This window comes from Anomaloglossus baeobatrachus, chromosome 9 (genome assembly GCF_048569485.1).
Source record: "Anomaloglossus baeobatrachus isolate aAnoBae1 chromosome 9, aAnoBae1.hap1, whole genome shotgun sequence".
In the NCBI taxonomy this organism is placed as follows: Eukaryota; Metazoa; Chordata; class Amphibia; order Anura; family Aromobatidae; genus Anomaloglossus; species Anomaloglossus baeobatrachus.
The window spans coordinates 159,799,859-159,825,871 of record NC_134361.1 but is presented as its reverse complement, the minus strand read 5'-3'; the positions used below and the strand labels follow the sequence as shown (position 1 = coordinate 159,825,871).

The 26,013-nt window shown below is 45.2% G+C and overlaps 1 protein-coding gene across 1 annotated transcript; it reads left to right on the top strand.

Moving 5' to 3' along the window:
• Positions 1-909: 909 nt before the first annotated feature.
• CNGA2 (cyclic nucleotide gated channel subunit alpha 2) lies at positions 910-15,107 on the top strand. The gene is made up of 7 exons (XM_075322773.1): positions 910-1,044; positions 7,567-7,677; positions 7,995-8,174; positions 8,487-8,597; positions 10,524-10,630; positions 13,220-13,983; positions 14,478-15,107. The coding sequence occupies exons 1-7, from the start codon at positions 932-934 to the stop codon at positions 15,105-15,107; spliced, it is 2,016 nt and encodes a 671-aa protein (XP_075178888.1). The 5' UTR covers positions 910-931.
• Positions 15,108-26,013: the final 10,906 nt, after the last annotated feature.

The following is a 26,013-nucleotide window of genomic DNA, read 5'->3' as shown; positions in this document are numbered from 1 at the left end:
TAATCTATGGAGATTGTGCAGGGGCCGTGCGCACGTGGCGTCTTAGAGCGCAGCGCTTCGGCTGCTGCCCGAAGCGCGCGTTCTAAGAAGTGACATGTCACTTCTTCCGTGCGCAGCCCCTACTCTGTCTATGGCAGGAGCTGCAGGCAGAGCGCATGGAATCGGCATTTTTTTTTTTCACTACGGACATGTTCTGCAGCGATTTGAAGCGCACGTGTGCTCTTCAGATCGCTGCAGAAATTTCTGCAGTGACTGTAGGCAACGTGCGCACATAGCCTAAGAGGATTTTTGCCAAACCACCCCTCATCCAGGAGGCATACAGATATGGCTAATTTCACCTTTATGCCACCTGTATACCCATATTCAAAACTAAAAAAAAAATGCAAAATGGTGACCAGATTCCCCTTATGTGTATAGCTTCACATTTTAGCTATGAGTAACTTAATTTGTGTAAAATTGGGTAATGAGTAAATATGGGTAAGGAAAAGTATTGAAAATTGTAATTATTATATTAAAAGTGTTAAACGATAGCCAACTGCCGACAAGTTTGCCAATCAGCAGTCATTTAATAGCCTGTTTACACAGAACGACTCCACTTCTGATGCATTCTGAACTATTGGTCCATCAATGGGCATACACGGTCATTATTCTTGGCAACTTGTTTACACAAGATAAAGTGCTGCTGATATTTTATACAAACTAAAGAATTTTTTCACTCGATAAATTAGCATTTTGATCATTTAACAAGTCGGCATCCTGATTAGACTGCCATATCATGAAATGAGCTTTCCTAGGCATGATGAGTGTAAATGTACCTCTACTCTATAGTCCATTCCTATCATGTTTAATATTTCTGTACAAATATCTGCTTATTCAAACAGTTGGCTATCTCAAGTCTTAAAAGCTTTGTTTCCAAGTGCTCCCATGGAGGATGACTGGTCAGACAAATGGGCACAAGAACTCCTCTCCCAATTTACAACCGCGTTTAGCCATTAAGACACCCAGTGAAAATGAATTGGAGTCAGCAGACAACTGTGGGAGTAGGTAAGTAAATAATTGATTTGATCCAGGCGTACAGAAATGTGAAAACATGAAGGTCACTCTTTAAAGACATGTACATTTTAGTAAGTGTAATGGACGAGTTAACTGATTTGCCTTATTGCCAGGAGCAGGGTTGTTATTAGAAATTATAGGGCCATGTACAGCCAAAAACCTTGGGCCCCTACCCAATCCTGAGAGTACCCCCAAATATTAGTGCAAAGTGCCTTATTTTGTGTCCTGTTTTTGTGGCATCTTCTTCATGCCTGAAATAGTAAAATCCCCACTGCTGTGTCCCATTGAAAGTGCCCCTCTTTTTCCCCCTTGACACATAGCAATGCCACTATACAAAGTATTATTGCTCCATCTCCCCCTTAGCAAATAATGATGCTCAAGATGCCCCCTTAAAGGGAATCTGTTGCCAGGATTTTGCAATGTAAGCTCAGGACAGCATGCTGCAAGAGTTAAAAAAGTAAAAACATCTGTGTTTCTCTTACCTGCTTCTAGCTATTGTTTACTCATACTAAAGCATTTATTGCACTGTGATTAACATTGGTGTGACTCAGTGCCTCCTGCAGACCAGTCTAACACGCCCCCTGCTGTGATTGACACCTCACAACCAATGCACAATCTCTATAGAAAGCCTGGTGTGGGCAGGGCCAGCTCCCAGCTGTGCTGCACTCAATGCTGAGATAAAGTCATAATGGCTGCACACAGTGATCTCAAATAAACATGGTTGGTTTCAGAATCTCTTTGCCTACAACATACTGTTCTCAGATGAAGTAGCAAAATCTTGGTGACAGATTCCCTATAACCAATAATATTATCTTAAGTGCGCAATAATGCCTTCTGAGTGACCCCTTGAAAAGTAATAATACTCCTTAACATTCTAATGAATGTCTAATAATATGTGAAGCCCCACAAGTGCAGTGTCGGTGCATTACCTTCAGGGACTCCACTCAGCTGGATCTTGTCACAGGTAGGAAACCTTCTTCTAGGATTGTCGTGACGCCACTCTCAGAATTGCGGTCAGTGGGGACCGCCACTGCAGATTAAGGGATGCCTGGGGCTGATGGTGGGTGCAGCCAGTTGTAATAGCCTCCTGAGAGTGAGGCAAGCCCCAGGGCCCTGTGTAGGTGTGTAGAACCACAAGGCGCAGAATAACTCCACACAAGCAGAATGTCTTTCAGGGGTTTTACTCACAGTTGATGGCAGGGTGAGTAACCCGGGCGTAGCTGGGATGAACCAGGCTGGAACCAGGTATCCTTCAGGCTGACTGATGAGGGTGGCTACCGACTCGCCTTCCTTAGCCCTTCTGTGGTTTGTGGTAACCCCGACTTTTAGTCCCTATGGGGGTCACCCAGGGAAGTAGCTGCTCCCCTCGTTTGTTTGCCGTTTGCTTGTCGCCTGGACCAGATCACTCCAGCTGCTTGCCTCCTGTGAACTATGGGCCCTAACTGTGGCTACGTGGCTGCGGCTTTTGTGGTGTTGTGGCGTGGGCTTTAAGGGCCCCACACCGGCAGGTTTAGCAAGGAAAGGTGGATCTATCCCCGCACCGGGATCTGCCGCCCGTTTGGGCCTGGTACTCCCTGACAGTCTCCTTACTTTCCACTACACTGCTCTCTCTCCAGCTGTGTGTGGTGTTCGGGCAGCACTACCAGGTGACCGTTCTCCCCCGTCGGTAGTCACTGCGCGGACGCTGTTAGACTGCAACAGCTCCAGGGTCTGCTTCTGCTCTTCCTGAGCTGCACACACACACTGGCTCACTCGTGGGACCTGCACTGCTGCTCCTGTCTGAGCTCCACTTCCATGCTCCTCACTCCTCCACACTCTGCTTCAGACTCCTTTCTCCTCCTTCTCTTTTCCCCTTGTGCCTGCCTACGCCACCTAGCAACCAGGCTCTCTACCACACCCCTTGAGTGGAGATGGAGGCTTCGCCCCCTCCACTCCTCAAGTGGAGGTGAAGGCTTTGCCCCCTCCTGGGATCCCCAGGGGTCCTCCCAAAGGTACATGTGTGAGACCTGATCACTATGCGCCTGTGTAGTCACACCTCGGTCAGCCTTCTGGATTACCTGTTTGTACTGTCCCCAGCATGGGTGCAGTACTCAGTGGTGCCTGACCAGGTCAGGGGCGCCACATTCCCCCTTAGTTATCACCAGCACGTCCTCGGGCTGCAAGACAACATTTTAAAATGCATAAAACATTAAAACATGGTAAAACTTTTAAAACCACCAGGTACCATACATCACCACCCTCCACCCACAAGTCCGTTAACCCACCCTAAACCCTTTCAGGAGGCAGGTCACCGGTTTCTTTTGGTAACCAGGTCTGGGCCATCCGTTTCCCCAGACCTTTCCTCCAATCTGCCTCTCCCGTTGGCCGCGCCTTCAGCCACTTCTGGCAGGATGTAGAGGCGGCTTTCATGGTCTGGTGGTTTCAGGGTATACCCGGCCTGGTGGAGCCGCGCCTTCAGCCTCTTCTGGCAGGATGTAGAGGCGGCCTCCACAGTTGGTGCTGACCAGGTACCCTCTTTGTGGTGGAGAGCCAGGCCCCATAAATAGGCATGCTCTCTGGTTGCAGGTAAGCCAAGGCCCCATAACGGACGTGCTCCCTGGTTGCAGGCGAGCCAGGCCCCTAAACAGGCTGGCTCTGGTGGTGGTACCCTCTGGTGTAACTATTTACACTGCGAGAGTTTGTGGCTATAGCCAGTTCATAGCCTTAAGGTTCATTTCTCACATTAGTTTATGTGGGCACATTGCTTAAACTTGTAAACGTTGCAAAAACTTCAAACTGGTCAAAACAGTAACTTGTTGTACTTCTTACTTTACTTTCCTCTACTCCTCCATACCAGGGCTTGGGCCTGTAGGGCTGCGGCACCTGCTGGTTTCTCGATCTCTTTCATCATCTGTAGTGGTCTCATCAATGGGTTCTTTGTCTCTCCTTTCTCTATCTCCGTCTTCTTCTGTGTCTGTTTCTTTTTCTTGTGGTATGGAGACAACTGGGTTTCTATAGGAATCTCTGGTACATGGCGTAACGTCAAGTGCATACCATCCTCTTTCTCCCTGATGCATGGTAAATTCCACTGAGTCTCCTGTTCGCAGATTTCTGCCTGGATGTCCTCTGGGCAAATGAGCTCTAACGTCTCTTCTATTCACGAATATGCCTTCTTTCATACCAGGAGCTACTATGAAGCCATATCCACTCTTCAAGCTGAAGTCTTCGACTACACCACGACAAAGTGGACCTCTAACCTGGGATTTGGCTCTCCTCAGAAACCGCTTCTCCTCCAGGTCTCTGGCCGTGACTTCATCTTTATTCTCTGGAGACTGCGGTGCAGGGGAAAACTTGGTTCTACTGCGGCGCCGTGTTTTGCGGGCTTGATTCTGCTGGGTGGCTGCTTCACTGCTGGCAGGCTCCCAGGTGAGGTTGCTGGACAAATCTTCCTCTTCATCCCAGCGAGAATATGGCAACATCTCTGGCTCTGGGCATGGATCCACTGCTGATGGCTCCGGGGTCAGCTCCTCAGCTTCCTGGCCTCCTCTCCCCCTTAGTTCTTCTGAGCACTCCTTTGGTGGCAGCGCTGGGGATGAGTGTTCATCAGCTGGCCCGGGCGGTGGACTTTTTGGCGTGGACATCTCTAGAGTCTTCTGAGGGGTATGTGGAGGGAGCAGATACCGGTCCACCATCTCCTTTGGGAACTGGGCCTCTAGGTCAGCCTTCAGCTTCTGGTATTCGGGGTCCTCCCCCAGCGTAGACTTCCTAGCAGGGACCTCCTTGGACTGGGGAGCGGTGTCTGCTCTGGCCTGGCAGGCCGGGGTAAATGGTGATACAACCTTGTCTTGGCGGGCCGCGCCTGACATGGCGGCGGCCTGGATCAGCGTCGCTGTTGCAGCTGGCGTCTTAGCGGGCATCGCTACTATGACCGGTTCTTGGCGGGCCGGGCAGGGCATTGCTGCGGCGGCCTGGATTGGCGTCGCAGCTGCGATGGGATCTGTGCAGGCTGGGCTGGGCGTCGCTACAGCGATCGGAGCTTGGCGGGCCGCACCTGGCGCGGCTGCGGCCTGGTTCAGCACCTCGCCTGCGGCGTGGATGAGCGTCGCTGCTGCGGTGGGGTCTTGGCGGGCCGGGCCTAGCAAGGCGGCGGCCTGGGTCAGCGTCACACCTGCGGCATGGATGAGGGTCGCGGTGGCAGCCGGATCTTTGCGGGCCGGGCAGGGCATCTCTGTGGCGGGCCGCACCTGGCGTGGCTGCGGCCTGGTTCAGCGTCGCCGCGGCGGGCGCCTCTTCGGGGACTACGGGCGTGGCAGCAGGGGTCGGGGCACTCGTGCTGGCAGGGGCAACACTGGACTCACCCATCGGTAGCAGCATCGGGGTCTGAGTCGTCGCCGCTCGGTCTGGCACTCGTCGCGTGGCCCTCTCCTCGTAGGCCTGTACCGCCGTAGCCATCCCCAGGAGCTCCTTGCGTCCCTCGCTGAGCTGCCGTAGAACCCTGGTTTCTAGTTGGTTGCAGCACTGAGCAAGCTCTCGGGCCCACCAGGCAGCGGAGCCTGGCTCGAGATCTCTGCATCCAGACGCCATTTCCTCTAACAGCAGGCTTCTGGCTCCCTTTCTGTCCCGACGTCTCTGAACGCCTCCGCTCTCTTCACTTGCGAGGTCAGGACTCTGCAGGGGATCTCTGGGTAGCCACACCTCTTCGTGGGCGGTAACTTCTCCCAGCGCGGGCTGCTGTTGTTTTTCAGCGCGCTTTTCATGGTGGCAATATGGCGGCGCTTCCAATTTTTCAAGCGGACCGCCCAGGCACATGGTCACCTGTCTGAACAGGTCTAGTCCTTATCCTGTTCGTGACGCCAGATGTGAAGCCCCACAAGTGCAGTGTCGGTGCATTACCTTCAGGGACTAGACTCAGCTGGATCTTGTCACAGGTAGGAAACCTTCTTCTAGGATTGTCGTGACGCCACTCTCAGAATTGCGGTCAGTGGGGACCGCCACTGCAGATTAAGGGATGCCTGGGGCTGATGGTGGGTGCAGCCAGTTGTAATAGCCTCCTGAGAGTGAGGCAAGCCCCAGGGCCCTGTGTAGGTGTGTAGAACCACAAGGCGCAGAATAACTCCACACAAGCAGAATGTCTTTCAGGGGTTTTACTCACAGTTGATGGCAGGGTGAGTAACCCGGGCGTAGCTGGGATGAACCAGGCTGGAACCAGGTATCCTTCAGGCTGACTGATGAGGGTGGCTACCGACTCGCCTTCCTTAGCCCTTCTGTGGTTTGTGGTAACCCCGACTTTTAGTCCCTATGGGGGTCACCCAGGGAAGTAGCTGCTCCCCTCGTTTGTTTGCCGTTTGCTTGTCGCCTGGACCAGATCACTCCAGCTGCTTGCCTCCTGTGAACTATGGGCCCTAACTGTGGCTACGTGGCTGCGGCTTTTGTGGTGTTGTGGCGTGGGCTTTAAGGGCCCCACACCGGCAGGTTTAGCAAGGAAAGGTCGATCTATCCCCGCACCGGGATCTGCCGCCCGTTTGGGCCTGGTACTCCCTGACAGTCTCCTTACTTTCCACTACACTGCTCTCTCTCCAGCTGTGTGTGGTGTTCGGGCAGCACTACCAGGTGACCGTTCTCCCCCGTCGGTAGTCACTGCGCGGACGCTGTTAGACTGCAACAGCTCCAGGGTCTGCTTCTGCTCTTCCTGAGCTGCACACACACACTGGCTCACTCGTGGGACCTGCACTGCTGCTCCTGTCTGAGCTCCACTTCCATGCTCCTCACTCCTCCACACTCTGCTTCAGACTCCTTTCTCCTCCTTCTCTTTTCCCCTTGTGCCTGCCTACGCCACCTAGCAACCAGGCTCTCTACCACACCCCTTGAGTGGAGATTGAGGCTTCGCCCCCTCCACTCCTCAAGTGGAGGTGAAGGCTTTGCCCCCTCCTGGGATCCCCAGGGGTCCTCCCAAAGGTACATGTGTGAGACCTGATCACTATGCGCCTGTGTAGTCACACCTCGGTCAGCCTTCTGGATTACCTGTTTGTACTGTCCCCAGCATGGGTGCAGTACTCAGTGGTGCCTGACCAGGTCAGGGGCGCCACAAATACACTAGTTAAAATAATATTGTTCCATAAAATTAATACTTTCCAAACCCTGAGTCCCTTTCCAATGCAGTCAGCTGCTAAATGTAGAGGGCGCCTGATATGGTGACATTATTGTATCACCTGTACTGGGATGCAGACGTCCTATACATGGGTCAATGTCTCCCTGCTCCCTTCACCAGCTTCCAAGCTTTGGGTGGTAAGGAGCCCCTTTGTTTTTCTCTTTAGGGACATCCTTTACTAGCAATGCCCCCCGAGTGGCAGCCCTGTCCAGAAGCATTGGTTTTTCCTACTCCTTTGCATTTGTTCATGCTTTTTCTGCAAAACTATTAAGTTGATGCATAGTTTATACACGTAACCACACAAACAGTACCACACACTGCAATAGTTAATAAATTCTCTGCATCTAAGCATGGATAACATTCCCTTTTTTGTTTCTGTCTAATAGGGCATTGTCGGTGTGCGATGATACTTCCTCTGAGCTGCAAAGAGTTATTTCCCAAGATAATGGTGATGTTGTATCACGGGCTTCTTTTAGAGGGAGAGGTGCATTGTCCAGGTAAATAGGATAGGCCATACCGAACACCAAAAGATCTTAGGTGTTATTAATAAACTCTGGGTCGCTATGAGTATTCATTCTGTAAGGATATTGCAGTGTAAATTGTTGTCTTGAACAGTCAACGAAAAGCATCCACACAAATCACCGTCTTTCCTTTGATAATTTCTCATATTGGCTTTGTTTGAAAAAACTCTACATCTTCTTTTTCACAGTACAAGAAGTTAATAGTCCAGGATACTCAATTTGTTGTTATATTTTGCATGTTTATTTGTTGGGAGATTCCGATAACTACTGAAAGTCTTATTAATCGTTCTCAGGATAGTGCGCTTAGTTGTGGTGCTACGAGAATGGGCCCACAAAAGTCTGAGGGACCAAGAACAAAGACCTGACTCCTTTCTGGATCGGTTCCGAGGGCCTGAACAACAAACCACTGAAGGTAATGCCGGTAAAGAGAAAAAAGATCCAGGCACAAATGCTCAAAACAAGACAACCCATCGGTAAGTTCCAAATATCACTTTATGTTATTTAGTCATTGCCGTTATTATCTGTATACCTGCAATCTGGAGGAGGACGCTGCTATACTGCACCATTATATCTATACAGAACAGAATCTGTGTTTGATGAAGACCCAAATATAGGGGTGAAAATGTTACATTTTTTGGATTGCCTGTATAATAAAGTCCTTATATTCAATTTTGGTGTGCAAAGTTTTCTGGTATCCAATGATGGGGGTTGAACCCTTCTTGAGCACCCATAATCCCAAGTGTGCCATAAACCTTATTCTACGTCTTTTTTTTTTGTGTGACCAGGTTGAAGTTATCTGAAAGGCTTGTAGTTGACCCTTCTGGAAAATGGTACTACCGTTGGCTCCTTGTAATTTCTTTACCTGTGCTATATAATTGGTTTCTACTAGTTGTCAGGTAAGTCTGCTTTTGAAACTCCTTACAAAGCATATGTCACTTGCTCATATTTGAGTTAACAACTTATAAAAATCCATGAGCTCCCCAGGTTCTGTAGATCTTTTTGGTTTTGTGCTGCATCGCTTCATGGCAGAGATAGTCATATTTGTTGCTTTTGGAGTGCATTATGTGAAATCTCTGCTTGTTGTCCAACTGTGCATTTCTTCAGTCTTCTCTGGGTCATGCATACTTCTCAATCACAGCTCAGCAACTCATCTAACATCGTATCAGTAGAAGACTCTACTGGTTGTGATTGACAGCATCTATGGAGGAGGGGTGAAAACGCACCTTAGAGAAGAAATGCCCAGTTGGACTGCAAAGTAAAAATTTTACACAGTGCTCTTTAGAAGAAACAAACGTGAATACCTTGGCAATGGAGTGACGCAGAACAAAATAGAAAAGAGCGGCATGCAACATCTACAGCATGCAACCGAAAAAAATCAATGAACGCTAAGGTCACCATGTGTACAGAAATATTGGGGATACTGGAACAAATAAAATATATATTTAGCAAAACTATTTTATGTGTAGATGTACAAACCATGTAGATTCAGTGGGCCAGTCTCTAAATTACGCAGCTGTCAGAGAGCACACTGAGAACTAGGTGGCAGATTTGCTTTAAAGGGGCTGTCCACTATTAGGACAAATCCTTCTAAATCACTATTTTCTCCCAAGTAAAATAACACCTATACTCATTTCTGGTGCCAGCTGTTTTAGCACTATCTCTTTCGGCGCTTACTTGACATTATTATGTCACACAATTCTTGAGGCTTCCTTTGAACAAATTAGAAATCTGAAAGAAGTGAGAAAGCAGCCGCAGCTATCACTTCCTCCAGATGTCAATTACATCCAAAGGAGGGGACAGTGAAGTGGTTGCTGATTGTCCACAGGGATGGCATGACATGAGAATGTCATGTGAGCCCCAGGAGAGGCAGTGCTGTACACTGCTGGAACAACACTAGAACCGTAGGTGAGTATAGGTGTTATTATTTTACTTGAAAAATAAATTCAGGTCTTTTCTATTAAAGGGGTTGTCTTCTACTCTGAAACCCATTCTCAATCCCTATGTTTCCTCACAGTAAAATAATAACATCTATACTCATCTCTAATGCCAGCATCATTCCAGCGGTGTTGGCACTGGCTCTCTCAAGGCTCATGTGAGGTTGTTACATAAAGCAATCCTGCCTTCATTCTCAAGTGAGAGCTGCGGCTTCTCAGTCACTTCCTCCACTGTCTGATTTGTCGGAAGAAGAGGATAGCAAAGCCAGCGCTGATCAGCTGCAGGGATTGTGTGACATAACAATGTCACAGAATCCCCAGGAGAGCCAGTGCTGACACAGCTGAAACAGCACTGGCGGTGAGTATTACTTTTTTTTTTTACTGTGGGTAAACATAGGCATTGAGAAGGGGTGTCTAAGTAGTAGACTGGAGAGTTTCTAAATACATGTAGTAAGGTGAAAATATGAACATAATACCTAATGGTTATACTGGCACAGTTCAAGATTTTTTCCTACCATAGACACTGATGCAAAGTCGTAGCGTTTGAATGGAACTTCTTCAAACTTCAAACTATTCCTCACTCTCAAAAACAGAAGACAACTAAACAACCTCACCTAACAGAGATGAATGTTAAAGGCGCACAACACCTATCTACTGTGTGTGTGTGTCCTGCCACAATCTGTCTTCACTCTGTAAGTTGTAAAGTGATGCTGCCTATTGGCACGCGCCTAATGTACCAATCTGTCCCTTAGCTCAAGCTAAAGTATAAACATCTAGCTATATCACTTCTATTTTATTTTAGAGATAAGTCACAAAATGATATCCACATTTTAACCAATCCCTCTGTTTCTTTTTAGACTTAATGCCTGTTTTTTGTTTTTATTTTAGGGCATGCTTTAATGACCTCCAAACCAGCTTTATAATAGTGTGGCTCACACTGGACTACGTCTGTGACGTCATATATATCATTGACATACTTATTCGTTTTCGCACCGGTAATCTATTTTTTTTATACTTTTCACTTATTTGAACAATAATTTCACAACAAAAATATGTATAATAGAAAATAAATGTCCTCATTATCATAAACATGGACAGTTAAAGATGAGGCTGGGGATGATCTGCTGGGAATATGATTCAACATGTTAATCTTCAAAAAATACTTCCAAAAAATTAAGGAAAATATTAGGGAAAGTTATTTTATGCATTGAAGGGAAGAAGTCACAACCGAAAATGCTAAATACCTAAAGGCATAGCATTAATCTGCAGGTTCATAGCATTACAATACTACAGGACAGCTTTACTGAAGGTATAACTAACGGGTGAAATTAACCTATTTCCTCCCAGGAGCCACCAGCTTTCAGTCATGGGTAAGTGCCTAGAACGGCTACAGTCTCAGCTAACAGCAGCTTTTAAAATGACCCGACACTTTGATTGACAGCTCGTTTTACACAGATGTCCTTCACAGCCAGCTGTTAAGCAAAGTGCTGGAGAGAGCTTAAAGGGAACCTGTAAACAGATTTGTCCCCTATAAGCTGTGGCCACCACCAGTGAGCCCTTGGATACAGCATTCTAGAATATTGTATATAAATGCACAGGCCTCTCCGTAGAACATAAACAACAGCTTTTTATTATACTCACCTGCAAGGCAGTCAGGACCAATGGGCGTCGCTGGCCTGGGTACAACGCCTCATCTCTTCCTTCCATCACCATCCTCCTTTCCAGCGTTCTACATCATGCACACAGTATCCGCAATTTTCTCTGCCCTGCTTATTCCGGAGCAAAGTACTGTACTGTGCATGTGCTAGGAAAGGTCAAATACCGCCCGTGCATCCACACTAAAATACTTTGGTCTGCCCTCACCAGGGCAGAGAGGAGTGCGCGTGCACAGGAGCGAAATGGAGGATTCTGTGTGGATGATGGAGGACGAGTCATCCACACGAAGCTGGGAAGGAGGACAGTGATGGACGGAAGAAAGGAGGTGCTGGTCAGAGACTAGCGACGCCTATTCCGCAGGTGAGTATAATAAAGTATGTTTTTCATCTTATATAGTTCAGCCTGGGCTCTTATATACAGTACTGTATTCTAAATCCTGTATACAGTGTGTCCACCGATATCCTGCCCACCGCCATTAACTTGAGAACGGCGGCAACTATAGGCATGTAAATGGTGTCTAGGTATAGTAAAGTAGCCATGCGCTATGTAATGAAACCACCTATAGCGCCACCTGGTGGAAAACAACGGAGTTAGCATTTTTATCTTGAAAACGGAATGAGATAGAGAAAAAAAAGTGAATTACAAAGTTGTAGGACATCATCAATTCAATATGAATCGACACCTTGAATACAGAAATGTTATGCTATGAAACCCATGACCCCCTCAAAACATTGAATGCTGGTCACGCATATGGCGCTCATTTAACTTTGATGCTCAAAGTGGCCACCGTCAGCTGCAATGCACATCTGGACTCTGGACAGCATACTGTATCTTGCTGCAGGTTGTGCAATATGGTAGGTGACACGTTTGCACAAGCATCTGTGATATGTCGTCGTAGGTCCTGCAATATTGGTGGAGGGGTCGCATACACCTGCTGTTTAATGTGACCTCATAGAAAGAAGTCCAATGGGGTCAGGTCAGGTGAGCGTGGAGGCCACTCCATGCAGCCACCATACACAATGACTTGTAGGAAGGTCTCCATGAGGTATCGCTTCACGTCTGCAGCCTTGTGAGTTTTACATATTCTAATCATAGCATTTCTGTATGCAAGGTATTAATTCGTATTGAATTGATGATGCCCTACAACTTTGTAATTCATTTTTTTTCTCTACCTCGTTCCGTTTTCAATATAAAAATGCTAACTCCGTTGCTTTCCCCCAGGTGGCGCTATAGGTGGTTTCATTGCGTAACGCATGGCTACTTTACCATACCTAAACACCACTTCTATGCCTAAAGCTGCCACCGTTCTCAAGTTAATGGCGGTGGACAGGATATGGGTGGACACACTGTATAAGGGCTGACTGGTCCTGGCCACAGCTTATAGGGGACCAATCTGAAAACAGGTTCCCTTTAAAGCCACTGCTCACAGTATATTGATTGGTTGTGTGAGCAGTGACTGTAGCCGTTCTGTGTATGCTCTTATGACTGAAAGCCAGCAGGTCCAGAGATGAAATAAGTTCATGTTCTCCCTGTAGCCATACTTTCAGTTGGCAGCTGTACAGCATTGTAATGTTCTTTACCTGCAGATTAATCCTGTATCTGCAGGTATATAGCATTTCAGAGGTGAACATATCAGGGTACAGTAGTGAGGCAAACTGAGAAGGAAAAATAATTGAAGGGGGAAGACTGACAACCTCAGGAGAAGAGAAAAAAAAGCAGGAGTCCAGAACACTCGTTTGCCTGTAGTACTCACATCGATTTTATTAGCGTCTAAATACTCACTTGACATTGTTTGGCACCAGAACTGTGCCATCACTAGCTTTTACTTACACATTCATTATTTATTCATGCACCGCTATAACGACCAAATAAGAACTACTCAAGAGTAAAAACCTTACAGATCTGCTCTTTTTTCCACCTCATCTTAGGATTCTTAGAGCAAGGACTACTTGTCCGAGATCCCAAGATGCTCAGTGACAGTTACATCGGAACCTTGCAATTTAAGCTAGACATCATCTCTATACTTCCCACGGACTTGGGCTACCTTGGACTCGGAATTCACCGCCCAGAGCTTCGTTTTAACCGGCTACTACATTTCCCACGCATGTTTGAATGTTTTGACCAGACCGAGACTCGAACCAGTTACCCAAACATCTTCAGGATATTCAATCTCGTTCTTTACATTCTACTCATTATCCATTGGAATGCTTGTATTTACTATGCCATATCTAAAGCTATTGGCTTTGGTGAAGACACATGGGTTTATCCCAATGTTACTAATCCTGCCTATGGTTACCTTACACGTGAATATATCTACTGCTTATACTGGTCTACCTTAACACTCACGACAATTGGAGAAACCCCTCCACCAGTCACAGATACAGAGTACCTTTTTGTAATCTTTGATTTTCTCGTTGGCGTTTTGATTTTTGCCACTATTGTAGGAAATGTCGGTTCTATGATCTCTAACATGAATGCAACTAGGGCCGAGTTCCAGTCTAAAATAGATGCCATCAAACACTATATGCAATTCAGAAAGGTAAGCAAAGATCTGGAGGCCAAGGTTATCCGGTGGTTTGACTATCTTTGGACTAACAAAAAGACAGTGGATGAAAGAGAAGTGCTGAAAAACCTACCTGACAAACTGAGGGCTGAAATCGCCATAAATGTTCATCTGGATACACTTAAAAAGGTGAGTCGATGCTAAAATCTCTTATTTTATGTATCATGTATCAAACAATTGGAAAAAAAAAGTTATAATCATTTCACTGTTCACCAATATGGTTCTTCTGCTACTCACTGCTACCCGTCTGATCCTCACTACAACTTCTGATTCCCCACCGCTTGCATTTGAATCTTCGTTTCTCTTGGACCAAGTTGGACTGATCAGAGGATCAGAAACTGCGACGAGGACAAGACGGGTGGTGGTGAGTAGTGGAAGGACCGGAGAGTTGAGCAGAAGTGTAGCGATTTTGTTTATTTTCTTATATATTACGTTTATTATGCTCTGGGGTCTGGAGAATCCACAGAGAATAATAAGAAACATTAAATTAGTGGAGAGTAACTCCTCCGCAAATAAAATTTCCAAGGAAAAAACGCGGGACCAGGAGAACTTGGATTCTGCTTGATCCTCTCATCTCTAGTAATTTCTCATCTCTAATCCATGCATTATGATTACTTTTTTAGGTACGCATTTTTCAAAATTGTGAGGCTGGACTCCTAGTAGAGTTGGTTCTCAAACTGCGCCCTCAAGTTTTCAGCCCAGGAGATTACATCTGCCGGAAAGGAGATATTGGCCGGGAAATGTACATAATCAAGGAAGGAAAGCTCGCTGTTGTTGGGGAAGATGGAATTACTCAATATGCTATTCTAACTTCAGGGAGTTGTTTTGGTGAAATTAGTATTCTGAATATTGAGGGAAGCAAGATGGGCAACCGTCGGACAGCCAACATTCGAAGCATTGGTTACTCTGACCTTTTCTGCCTTTCAAAGGATGATCTAATGGAGGCCTTGATAGAATATCCAGATGCTAAGAACATTCTTGAAGAAAGAGGAAAAGAAATCCTTATAAAAGAGGGTCTACTTGATGAAACAAAGGAGAAAAATGCAATGAGAGGTAAATCTTCAGAAGAGAAAGTAGAGCTTTTAGAGACAAATTTAGATCTTCTGCACACTCGATTTGCCCGCTTGCTTCGAGAATATAGTAATGCGCAGCAAAGTCTCAAACAAAGGGTCTCGCTTATAGAGGGAAGATTAAAAGACCTTCAAGGTGGTGAGATCTCCTCAGATGAAATGGAAGGAAAGAGTGAACCCTAAGAACATGTTTTAAGTTTTTTTATTTTTTTTTAATGTATATATATATATATATATATATATAACAAATGGCTTGTTTGCATAAGCTGCTCTGAGATTTTACTCATCTAATCAAAATATTACAGATCAGTTGTTATTTTTTTTGCATTTTCAATAGCAGAACTTAATAACATTTCTTAAAATCTCTGATTTTTTTCCACTTCTACAGCTTTTGGTGTAACTCACACTCCCTAGTAGATAGATAATTGTGTCCATGGGGACTTGAGAATCAAACACATTACTAATTATCTCATGGTTTCGGCATATGCTGTTTCACATGAACTTCATCTCTTGGGGACTTGCTAAGCAACCAACCAAACTTATCCTATCAATAAGGAACACAAAAAGGAAGCACAAACATTGCATTGCTGAGAGAGATTATATTTATTTTTATAGTCGGAGAACTTTGCAATGTAGAAGAAGCAAAAAATTATTGAATTGTGCTTTACTGAACCTATCATACAGAACAGTGTGGTAGAAGGCTAAAAGGAAAATATTGACAGTGACGAATATATCATCAGTATAATATCTGCATTTTTTTAATAGGGATTATATAAACACATACGTTATTTTCCTTACAGAAGTTGTTTCAATTTAGCAACTTATCCTTAATCCACAGGATAGGTGAAAACTTGCTGAATGCTTGGGACCTGCACTCATTCTGAAAACATTGCTCTGAAGTGTCTTGTTTACAGGGGTTGTCCACTACTTGGACAACTCTTCTGATTACACTTGTTTTCCCCACTTAAATAAAAGACCCTGTACTCACCTCTCGTTCTGGTGCCAGTCCAGCCGTTTCGGTTCACATGACATTATGATATTACGTGAGCCTCACATCCGATCACAGTTGGCTTCTTTCTCCATGCCTTCGGACCAACTGAGTTAATTGACAGGAAGTGACGCCATGGCTGCCATTCACTTCCTGTTGATTGCTCATTTGGTCCAAAGGCGTGGCTAGAGAAGTCAGCATTGATTGGATACAGGGCTCCTGTGACTTCTTGTGAGCTGTGAACCGTGATTACAGACAGCACTGGAATGGCGCCAGAATGAGTAAAGGGTCTTTTATTTTAACTGGAGGAAACAAGGGGAATCAGATGGGGTTGTCCTAGTAGTGGACAACCCCTTTAAATATTAATGTTTGAATTTTTCTGATTGATAGTTTATGTGCAAGTTTTGCTGCATTAAGATAGGGCTACCAGTTCTTTGGATCTTTGTCGGTCTCAGTAGTGGGGCCACCAGCAAGCAGGAATTTGTTAGCTATTCTGTGGATTGCTCATGACTTGCTAAGATGGGACAACTGATTTTAAGACATTAAATTTAGTTTTAAGGATGTGGTCCCAGGTACAGGCAGATGAAAACCATGACCACATGTGGAGGATGTGGTTTTCAGATCGATTGTTAAAGGGTTGCGCTAATGTTCGTTTTTAGGAGTCCACTAATCATGTCTGTCACTCCTGAATATTGACAGTTTGTACCAGTTGCTTGGTAGCTCCTCTGGTCCAAACTTAGCACTCTCCTGGGCTGCTAGAGGATATATAGGAGACAAAAAAGCATAATAGGGCTATATCTGAGGTATAAATGAAAGATAACGAGCGGAGTCTTGCTCACCTGGAAGGGTTCTGTCAGAAATGACCACTGTTGTAGCATAAAAATGGCTGCAATAGCCCCAGAGATAGAAACAATTCTTCAGTGGAGAAAGAAGGGTTAACACCGAGCTGCCGTATGAAGAAACTTCAGATAAAATCCTGTATAGTGATTTTTCTACTATGCGTTTCAGAGATAAACGTCTTTCTTATATAGTAATTGATCCAGAGGAAGGAGTTTATCTCCAAAACGCGTAGAATAAAAGTCACTATCCAGGATCTGAAGTTTCTTCATACAGTTGTGCGACGTTAACCCTTCTTTCTCCACTGAGGCTGCTAGATAAGAAAGTTTTGCCTCTGCAGCATGGGAGAAGTGCGAGAATGAAGTTGGCCACATCCAGTGAACTAGCCATATTCAAAGTGCAATGAGCAGGCTCCAAAGAATTGAGCCTATAAGCAGCATGCACTCCTTACCACGGTAACAAGCCACTCTGATATTGCAAGGTGGCTAATAGACCAAGCAGCAAGCTGTTCAATATACAATTAGAATACCTCTGTTCTTGAGAACACAGAGGATTTTAAAAAGGAAGTAAATTGCAAAATTGCTTTAAAAAAACAAACAAAAAAAAACCCCCAAAATAAACAGTTTGCAATTTTACCCATTTAAGAACTTGGGAAATCACCTTTAAATTGACAAAGGTTTTGCAGGAAAACATAGGCCAGTGGTGTCTGCAATAACACTTGGCAACTAACATTATTTATGGCTACATAAATTTGTAAGTAAAACTGTTGTTTATCTACAAAATGATTCAGTCATTTAACAATTTGAAAATACCTCCTATTTTGGCTCTGTTTTTTGATAGCGGTTACACAACTATCCCCTATTATCCTAAGGCTCTACACTTATCCTGATTAAAGGAGTTCTTCGGCAATAAAAATTAAGATAAATAACTAAAGGAATTGTTATTATAACTAGATTCCTTAATACCTTTAATGACAGTCATTTTGTCTAGGGAGGTAAGCACTGTAACATTACCATGGCCACTGTCTTGTCACACTAAAGGGTGCTCTACACGCTGCGATATCGCTAACAATTTATCGTCGGGGTCACGGTGTTTGTGACGCACATCCGGTGCCGTTAGCGACATCGCAGCGTGTAACATGTACGAGCGACCTTAATTAAACGATCACAAAAGAGACAAAAATCATTGGTTTTGGAGAGGTCGTCCAAAAACCAAAACTCATTGTCTCGTAGGTAGTGATGTTGTTTGTCGTTCCTGTGGCATCACACATCGCTATGTGTGACACCGCCGGAGCGACGAACATCTCCTTACCTGCCTCCACCGGCAATGCGGAAGGAAGGAAGTGGGCGGGATGTTATGTCCCCGCTCATCTCCGCCCCTCCGCTTCTATTGGACGGCTGCTTATTGACACCGCAGTGACGTCACTATGACACCAAACGCACCTCCCCCTTGAAGGAGGAATTGTTCGGCGGTCACAGCGATGTCGCTGACAAGGTATGTGCGTGTGACGCTGCCGATCACCACATATCGCACAAACGACGGGGGCGGGTGCTATCGCGCTCGACAACGCTAGCAATCGCTAGCGATGTCGCAGCGCGTAAAGCACCGTTTAATCTAAGTTCACACTTGCGTTGTTTTGCATCAGTCACAATCAGTTGTATGACTGATGCAACGGATGCGTTGCAGAGGGTGGGACAACTGATGTGACTGATGCTGCAAAAAACCGATCCGTTGTTTTGTTTTTTTTTCTTCTGTTTTACCGGTGGCTGTTTTTTGTGAACGATCAACTGATCGCCCGGTGGTCGGCTTTTGTGAATGATCAGCAGATCATTCACAAAAGCCAGCCGCCAGGTGATCAGCTGATCGTTCACAAAAGCCAGCCGCCGGCCGATCAGCTAATCGTTCCAGCTGCTGGAAGTTGAACTGAATTTACAGTTGATCATGGTTTTTTACTGTGCGCATGCTCACAGTAAAAAAACGATCCGCCGCACAAAAAAAACATTACATTCAGCGTTACTCCTGCCTAATGGTCAGTCAGTAAACGACTGATCCGTCACGCGGTGGATGCAACGCAGGGCCATCAGTCACAATCTGTCACTAATAGAAGCCCTATAAGGGAAAAAACTGATTACTGCAAAATATTTTCCAGGATACCGTAATTCCTCAAGGCGAAGGATTGTGACTGAGGCAAAACAACAGAAGTGTGAACTTAGCCTTAGACCTGAAACACACATCCGTGAAAACCACGTCCGTGTAAAACGGGCCGTTTTTCGGGTCCGTTTTCCGTTTTTTAGGTCCGTTTTTATGGTATGTGTGGCCTGCGTGTGTATCCCGTATGCTAGCCGTATGTGCGTGTGGAATGTCCGTGTGTGCGTGAGTGAAATAACTGACATGTGTGTGTGTTGTCCGTGTGAAATGTACGTGTGTGATGCAAAATGTCGTTACTACATGTCGGAAGACAGAGTAGCGGGATGAGAATGAACTCGGGTGAACTTCACCCGACTTCATTGTCATGCCGCGGCTCTGTCTTTGTGCCGTGTACTGATTAGCGGTCACCTGTGAAGGATTCACCGGTGACCGCTAATCCCCCGAGTGACTGAAGTGTCCCCCCTCTCTCATACTCACCGATCCCCGATCACCGGCGCTGCACGGCATTCACACTGCTCCGGCAGCTTTTTCTAATTTGAAAAAGCCGGCCGCTCATTAAACAATCTCGTATTCCCTGCTTTCTCCCCCCACCGGCACCTGTGATTGGTTGCAGTGAGACACGCCCACCACGCTGAGTAACAGCTGTATCACTGCACCCAATCACAGCAGCCGGTGGGCGTGTCTGTAAGTGACAGTTAAAAAACACACACACACCTGAAAAAATTATTTATTAGAAATAAAAAACACAAACAAATTCCCTCATTACCAATTTATTAACCCCGACAAAGCCCTCCATGTCCGGCGTAATCCACGGACCTCCAGCGTCGCATCCAGCTCTGCTGCATGGAGGTGACAGGAGCTGCAGAATACACCGCCGCTCCTGTCAGCTCCACACAGCAACTGAGGTGAGTAGCGCGATCAGCTGCTGTCAGTCAGGTAACTCGCTGGATGCGACGCTGGAGGTCCGTGGATTACGCCGGACATGGAGGGCTTTGTCGGGGTTAATAAATTGATAATGAGGGAATTTGTTTGTGTTTTTTATTTCTAATAAATGATTTTTTCAGGTGTGTGTGTGTTTTTTAACTGTCACTTACAGATTAATCATGGAAGGAATCTCGGGGAGACGCCTGACATGATTAATCTAGGACTTATTGGCAGCTATGGGCTGCCAATAACTCCTTATTACCCCGATTTGCCAACGCACCAGGGCAAATCGGGAAGAGCCGGGTACAGTCCCAGAACTGTCGCATATAATGTATGCGGCAATTCTGGGCGGCTGCTGACTGATATTGTTAGGGTGGGGGGCTCCCCATAACGTGGAGCTCCCCATCCTGAGAATACCAGCATTCAGCCGTATGGCTTTATCTGGCTGGTATTAAAATGGGGGGGGACCGCACGCCGATTTTTTTAATTATTTATTTATTTATTTCAGTGCACAGTATAGACACGCCCACCGGCTGCTGTGATTGGGTGCAGTGAGACAGCTGTCACTCAGCGTGGTGGGCGTGTCTCACTCCAACCAATCACAGGCGCCGGTGGGCGGGTAAAGCAGGGAATACGAGATTGATTAATGGGCGGCCGGCTTTTTCCAAATAGTAAAAGCCGCCAAAGTTTTTAAAACAGCCGTGCAGCGCCGCGCCGGAGATCGGGGAACGGTAAGTATGAGAGAGGGGGGGGAACTGACCGACAGACAGCTAGAGGGACAGATAAGACAGAGAGACCGATCGACAGACATAGAGACCGACCGACGGACTGAGGGAGAGAACGAAACAGAAAAAGAAAAAAGACCGACATCACATGAAAAAAGCACAAAACGTACAGGGAGCAAACAGAGATGCGTTCGTGTCACTCGGACGTGCGCACAGACCCATTGACTTTCATTGGGTCCGTGCTGCGTGTTGCGTGCAGAAAACGGACATGCTGCCGTGCAAAATGCATACAGGTACGGATCACGGACACGGACAAACGGACATGCATCAAAAACGCACGTGGAGCTTTTATCATACAATAACATTGGTGCACGTTTGGCCGTGTCTCCAGTATACACGGAAACGGACCAAACACGCACGTGTTTCACGGATGTGTGTTTCAGGCCTTACAGAAATCTGTCGCAGAATGTTAGGAAAGGAGCTTGTAAGCATATGGGAATATTGCGCTCCGCTCTTCTTCCTGTGATGTGCTTACTGTGGATATGATGATCTAATACTGGAAATATCAGGGGGACTGAGCTAAAGAGAACCAACCATCAGGATTTTCATATATAAAGTAAAGCCAATGCAATACTTGTGCTAGAATGCTGAATGTAAGCATAGCTTTTGTTCTGAGATTGGAGGATTTATTTCAGAAAAATGTCCAAGTGAAGTTACAACAATGTCCTGCAATTTGATTGATAGCTGCTACAGAATATCTATTAGGTGGGTCGGATATTGTTATCTATTCCCACCCCTAGACATCATACCGAACTACATAGGACATAATCAATATCCACACATTGAATATTAAAGCTCAAATATTTATTCATGAATTAAAAAAATCACATATACTTAATCCAATTAAGCAAGTGCTGCCAGCTAGTGCAGGGTGTAAATCATAAAATACACAAGGCCACAATAATATCCAAAAGAATAACCAAACATGACAAAAAAATCTCCAGCTCACATAATATGATTAAAGGGAACCTGTCAGGTCCAATATGCACCCAGAACCACGAGCAGTTCTGGGTGCATATTGCTAATCCCTGCCTAACCGTCCCTATATACACTAGCATAGATAAAGAGATCTTTAGAAAAAGTATTTCTGAAGATCTTTTATCTTACACTAATGAGTGCAGGGACTAGTCGCAAGGGCATTAGTTCCCTTAGCTAATCAACCCACATAGCAAGTTAGCATGCCCCTGAGGGCGTACTAACATGCTAATGAATGCGCAGCGACGCCACACATATCTCACTGTTCATGGCGGCCGGCGGAGGATAGATGCACACTGTGTATAATCTGGAGGCCCATGCACACTGTACCTCACTGAAGCCAGGAAGCTTACACCCGGCATCAGTCTAGTGCGCATGATCAGAAGTCCAGGGGACTCTGGATCATGCGCATCCATCCTTCGCCGGCCACCATCAAGAGTGAGGTATTTGCAGCATCGCTGCGCATTTATTAGCATGTTAGTACACCCACAGGGGCGTGCTAACATGCTATGTGCGCCAACTAGCTAAGGGGAGAAACGCCCTTGTGACTAGTCGCTGGCCTTATTAGCACATGATAAACCATTTTTAAATTGTCTCTCCAGTAAAGGAGACAAACTCTAGCACAGCGCCACCTATTGGAAGTAGCGATCCTAAAAGTCACAAGTGGATTTTCGACAATCCTTTGCAATATGACTCAGGATATATAAGCCAGATCAGAATCCCAATTTGCAGACACGGTGTTTCGGGGTGCTTGCCCCTCGTCAGTGCAAAGTATGGGGGTGTCTGATCTGGCTCATGAGAAAGCTATGTGGGGACCACGGGGGAACACTATTCTCCTTAAGGAGACTTTGCAAGCCAGTCTGGCTGCCAGGTAAGGGGACTTATAGCTGCAATGCCCCTAAAATTCCACGGGGGAACACTATTCTCCTTAAGGAGACTTTGCAAGCCAGTCTGGCTGCCAGGTAAGGGGACTTATAGCTGCAATGCCCCTCTGGGAAATATTCAAATTGTCTCTCCAGTAAAGGAGACAAACTCTAGCACAGCGCCACCTATTGGAAGTAGCGATCCTAAAAGTCACAAGTGGATTTTCGACAATCCTTTGCAATATGACTCAGGATATATAAGCCAGATCAGAATCCCAATTTGCAGACACGGTGTTTCGGGGTGCTTGCCCCTCGTCAGTGCAAAGTATGGGGGTGTCTGATCTGGCTCATGAGAAAGCTATGTGGGGACCACGGGGGAACACTATTCTCCTTAAGGAGACTTTGCAAGCCAGTCTGGCTGCCAGGTAAGGGGACTTATAGCTGCAATGCCCCTCTGGGAAATATTCAAATTGTCTCTCCAGTAAAGGAGACAAACTCTAGCACAGCGCCACCTATTGGAAGTAGCGATCCTAAAAGTCACAAGTGGATTTTCGACAATCCTTTGCAATATGACTCAGGATATATAAGCCAGATCAGAATCCCAATTTGCAGACACGGTGTTTCGGGGTGCTTGCCCCTCGTCAGTGCAAAGTATGGGGGTGTCTGATCTGGCTCATGAGAAAGCTATGTGGGGACCACGGGGGAACACTATTCTCCTTAAGGAGACTTTGCAAGCCAGTCTGGCTGCCAGGTAAGGGGACTTATAGCTGCAATGCCCCTAAAATTCCACGGGGGAACACTATTCTCCTTAAGGAGACTTTGCAAGCCAGTCTGGCTGCCAGGTAAGGGGACTTATAGCTGCAATGCCCCTCTGGGAAATATTCAAATTGTCTCTCCAGTAAAGGAGACAAACTCTAGCACAGCGCCACCTATTGGAAGTAGCGATCCTAAAAGTCACAAGTGGATTTTCGACAATCCTTTGCAATATGACTCAGGATATATAAGCCAGATCAGAATCCCAATTTGCAGACACGGTGTTTTTTAGAAATTTTTTTTCATTTTTAGAAATACTTTTACTATAGATCTCTTTATCTATGCTAGTGTATACAGGGACACTTAGGCAGGGATTAGCAATATGCACCCAGAACTACTCATAGTTCTAGGTGAATATTGCACCTGAGAGGTTCCCTTTAACCAGTTATAGTAGTTTCCCATAACAATCATAAATAGTATCAGTAGTCTCCTATGTTGTCAGTCACAGTAATTGCAACTGACATTTTCATACAAAAATTATAAGCCAAAAGAATAATACAAGTTTAAATTTACATGTTGCACTCTGTGTTATGATTACCCTGCCGCCCCAACGCACGTATCATACTTTCCTCTTCAGGAAACATTACATTTTTGTAACTTTACTTGCACATATTTCTGAAATAAAACCTCTAATTTCAGAACAAATGGTATGCTTACATTCGGCATCCTAGCACCAGCATAGCCCTGGCTTTACTTTATATATGAAAATCCTGATGGTTGATTCTCCTTAGAAGAGACTGCTCACATTGCTGTCCACTCTGTCTATCTGATATAATACTGGAGATAAAGGAATGCTGAGGTAAGAAGAGGCTGCTTCCACTGTTGTCCAGCCTGTCTTTGTAAACTAATACTGGAAATACAAGAAGTGCTGAGGTAAGAAATGGCTGTTCATGCTGCTGTACACTTTGATCAAATACTGGAGATACCAAGGATGCTGAGGTACAAAGAGGATGCTCACACTGCTGTTTACCCAATCTGTCTGATCTAATACTTGAGATACCAGGGGTGCTGAGGTAAGACCAGGCTCCTCTCACTGCTGTTCAATCGGTCATTCTGAATGACAATAAATGATTCAATTATCTTCAAATCTCCGCAGTAGGGCCTCTTACTGCACATGCTCACCAGCAACTGCCCTAACATTTTAGGACAGGTTTCTGTAAGTGTAACTGGCAATTTTAAAAGAAAATCAGTGAGTAGTATCAGCCCTCTTAAACCATCTATATGGGAATGCAGGTGACAGAAAGTTGATTAAAATAATAACTTGATATCTGCAATCTAATATCTTATTGCAGACAAATCCATGTTTTTCTTAATATGTAAATAAGCTGCTAAGATCTATGGTGTGGGCACAAATCCCCATGTTAATCTACCTACATAGCATGTTTTAAGTGAAAGGGTGCATTACCAGTGTGAGACATGTAATGACTAACAGTCCGATCTCCTAATCTACATGTCTTACACGCATCTACATATTAGGAAAAACACAGATTTCTCTGCAATAAGACATTGGATCACAGATATCAAGAGATCATTTTATTCAACTTTCTATGACCTGCATGCCCATATAAACGGCTTAGGAAGGTTGATACGACATATAGATTCCCTTTAATTCTATAGTGATTACATACATAGACAAAACTATTGTGATTTGCTAATTAGTTGTATTAATGCCAGAATTCTGGTGTAAATTGCTTGAACATTCACATATTTTAGCAACCTGGAGCAGCACAAAAATTTGGCTGCTTTTGCCTTTTTATGTCAGTTTTTAATTTCGACAGATTAGATGAGTTGTGGCCTCACATACCCCAATTTATGGTATACCTTATGCTGGAAATCATACTCCAGTCAAAGAAAGCAAATGATTTTTGGAGTGGCGCATGGAGCTGGATGCCACTAATCAGATGCTCCAAATTTATTTTTGTGTGCTCCAATATGCCGCCCTCATCGAGTTTTGGTGAATTGAGACCATCGTGTTTACCCAAATCCACACAAATAATAGGTAAAAAGTGTTAAAGAAGTAGGTATTTAATTTATTAAACTGTCAATTATAAAGAAGCTGTTATATTTTATATATATATATAGTAATTGCTCAACATTTTAAATTTTAGAAAAGCATTCTATGAGAACTTTTATATCAAATTAATATTCAATATTAAATAAAGAGCTTTTCTGCATGCAGTTTTCTCTTTTACAGTGGTTTTGTAAACCACATTTTTAGAGTATATGCCAACTCGATTATGTTGCATTTCCTTCTTACCAGCTGAACCGAGCAGATAAGGTGTCATCATAGTATTCATTTCGCAGCTGCTTTCTCATGATTAATTTAAAAAAAAAATCTGAAAATCAGAGAATATAAGTGGCATGGGGTAGAACTAACGTGATGTGAATATAAACTTCTGAACATGCGTTAAAAAATAAATTGCATTAACCTGTTTGTATTACTTTGTTTAGCAGGTCTGCATATCTCATTACCATGGTGAAATGTGGCACAATAACTAAGATCTAATACTATATAACAATGAGCACTTTCCACCAGCCACTTCTTCAGCAGATTCCAGAGTAACACTTGCCTTCATCCTTTAATCCCTATACGGCAGGACTAGGCAAAGTGCGCCCTGTAGGGCACATCCAGCCCTCTAGCTGTACCTGCCGGTGGACCGAAACAGCCGAAGGGCTGAAATCAGTGGCCTCATTCACCACCCGTACGCCACTACGGCCCGGTATCACCGCTATTTGCATCCTGAAGCGACGTATAC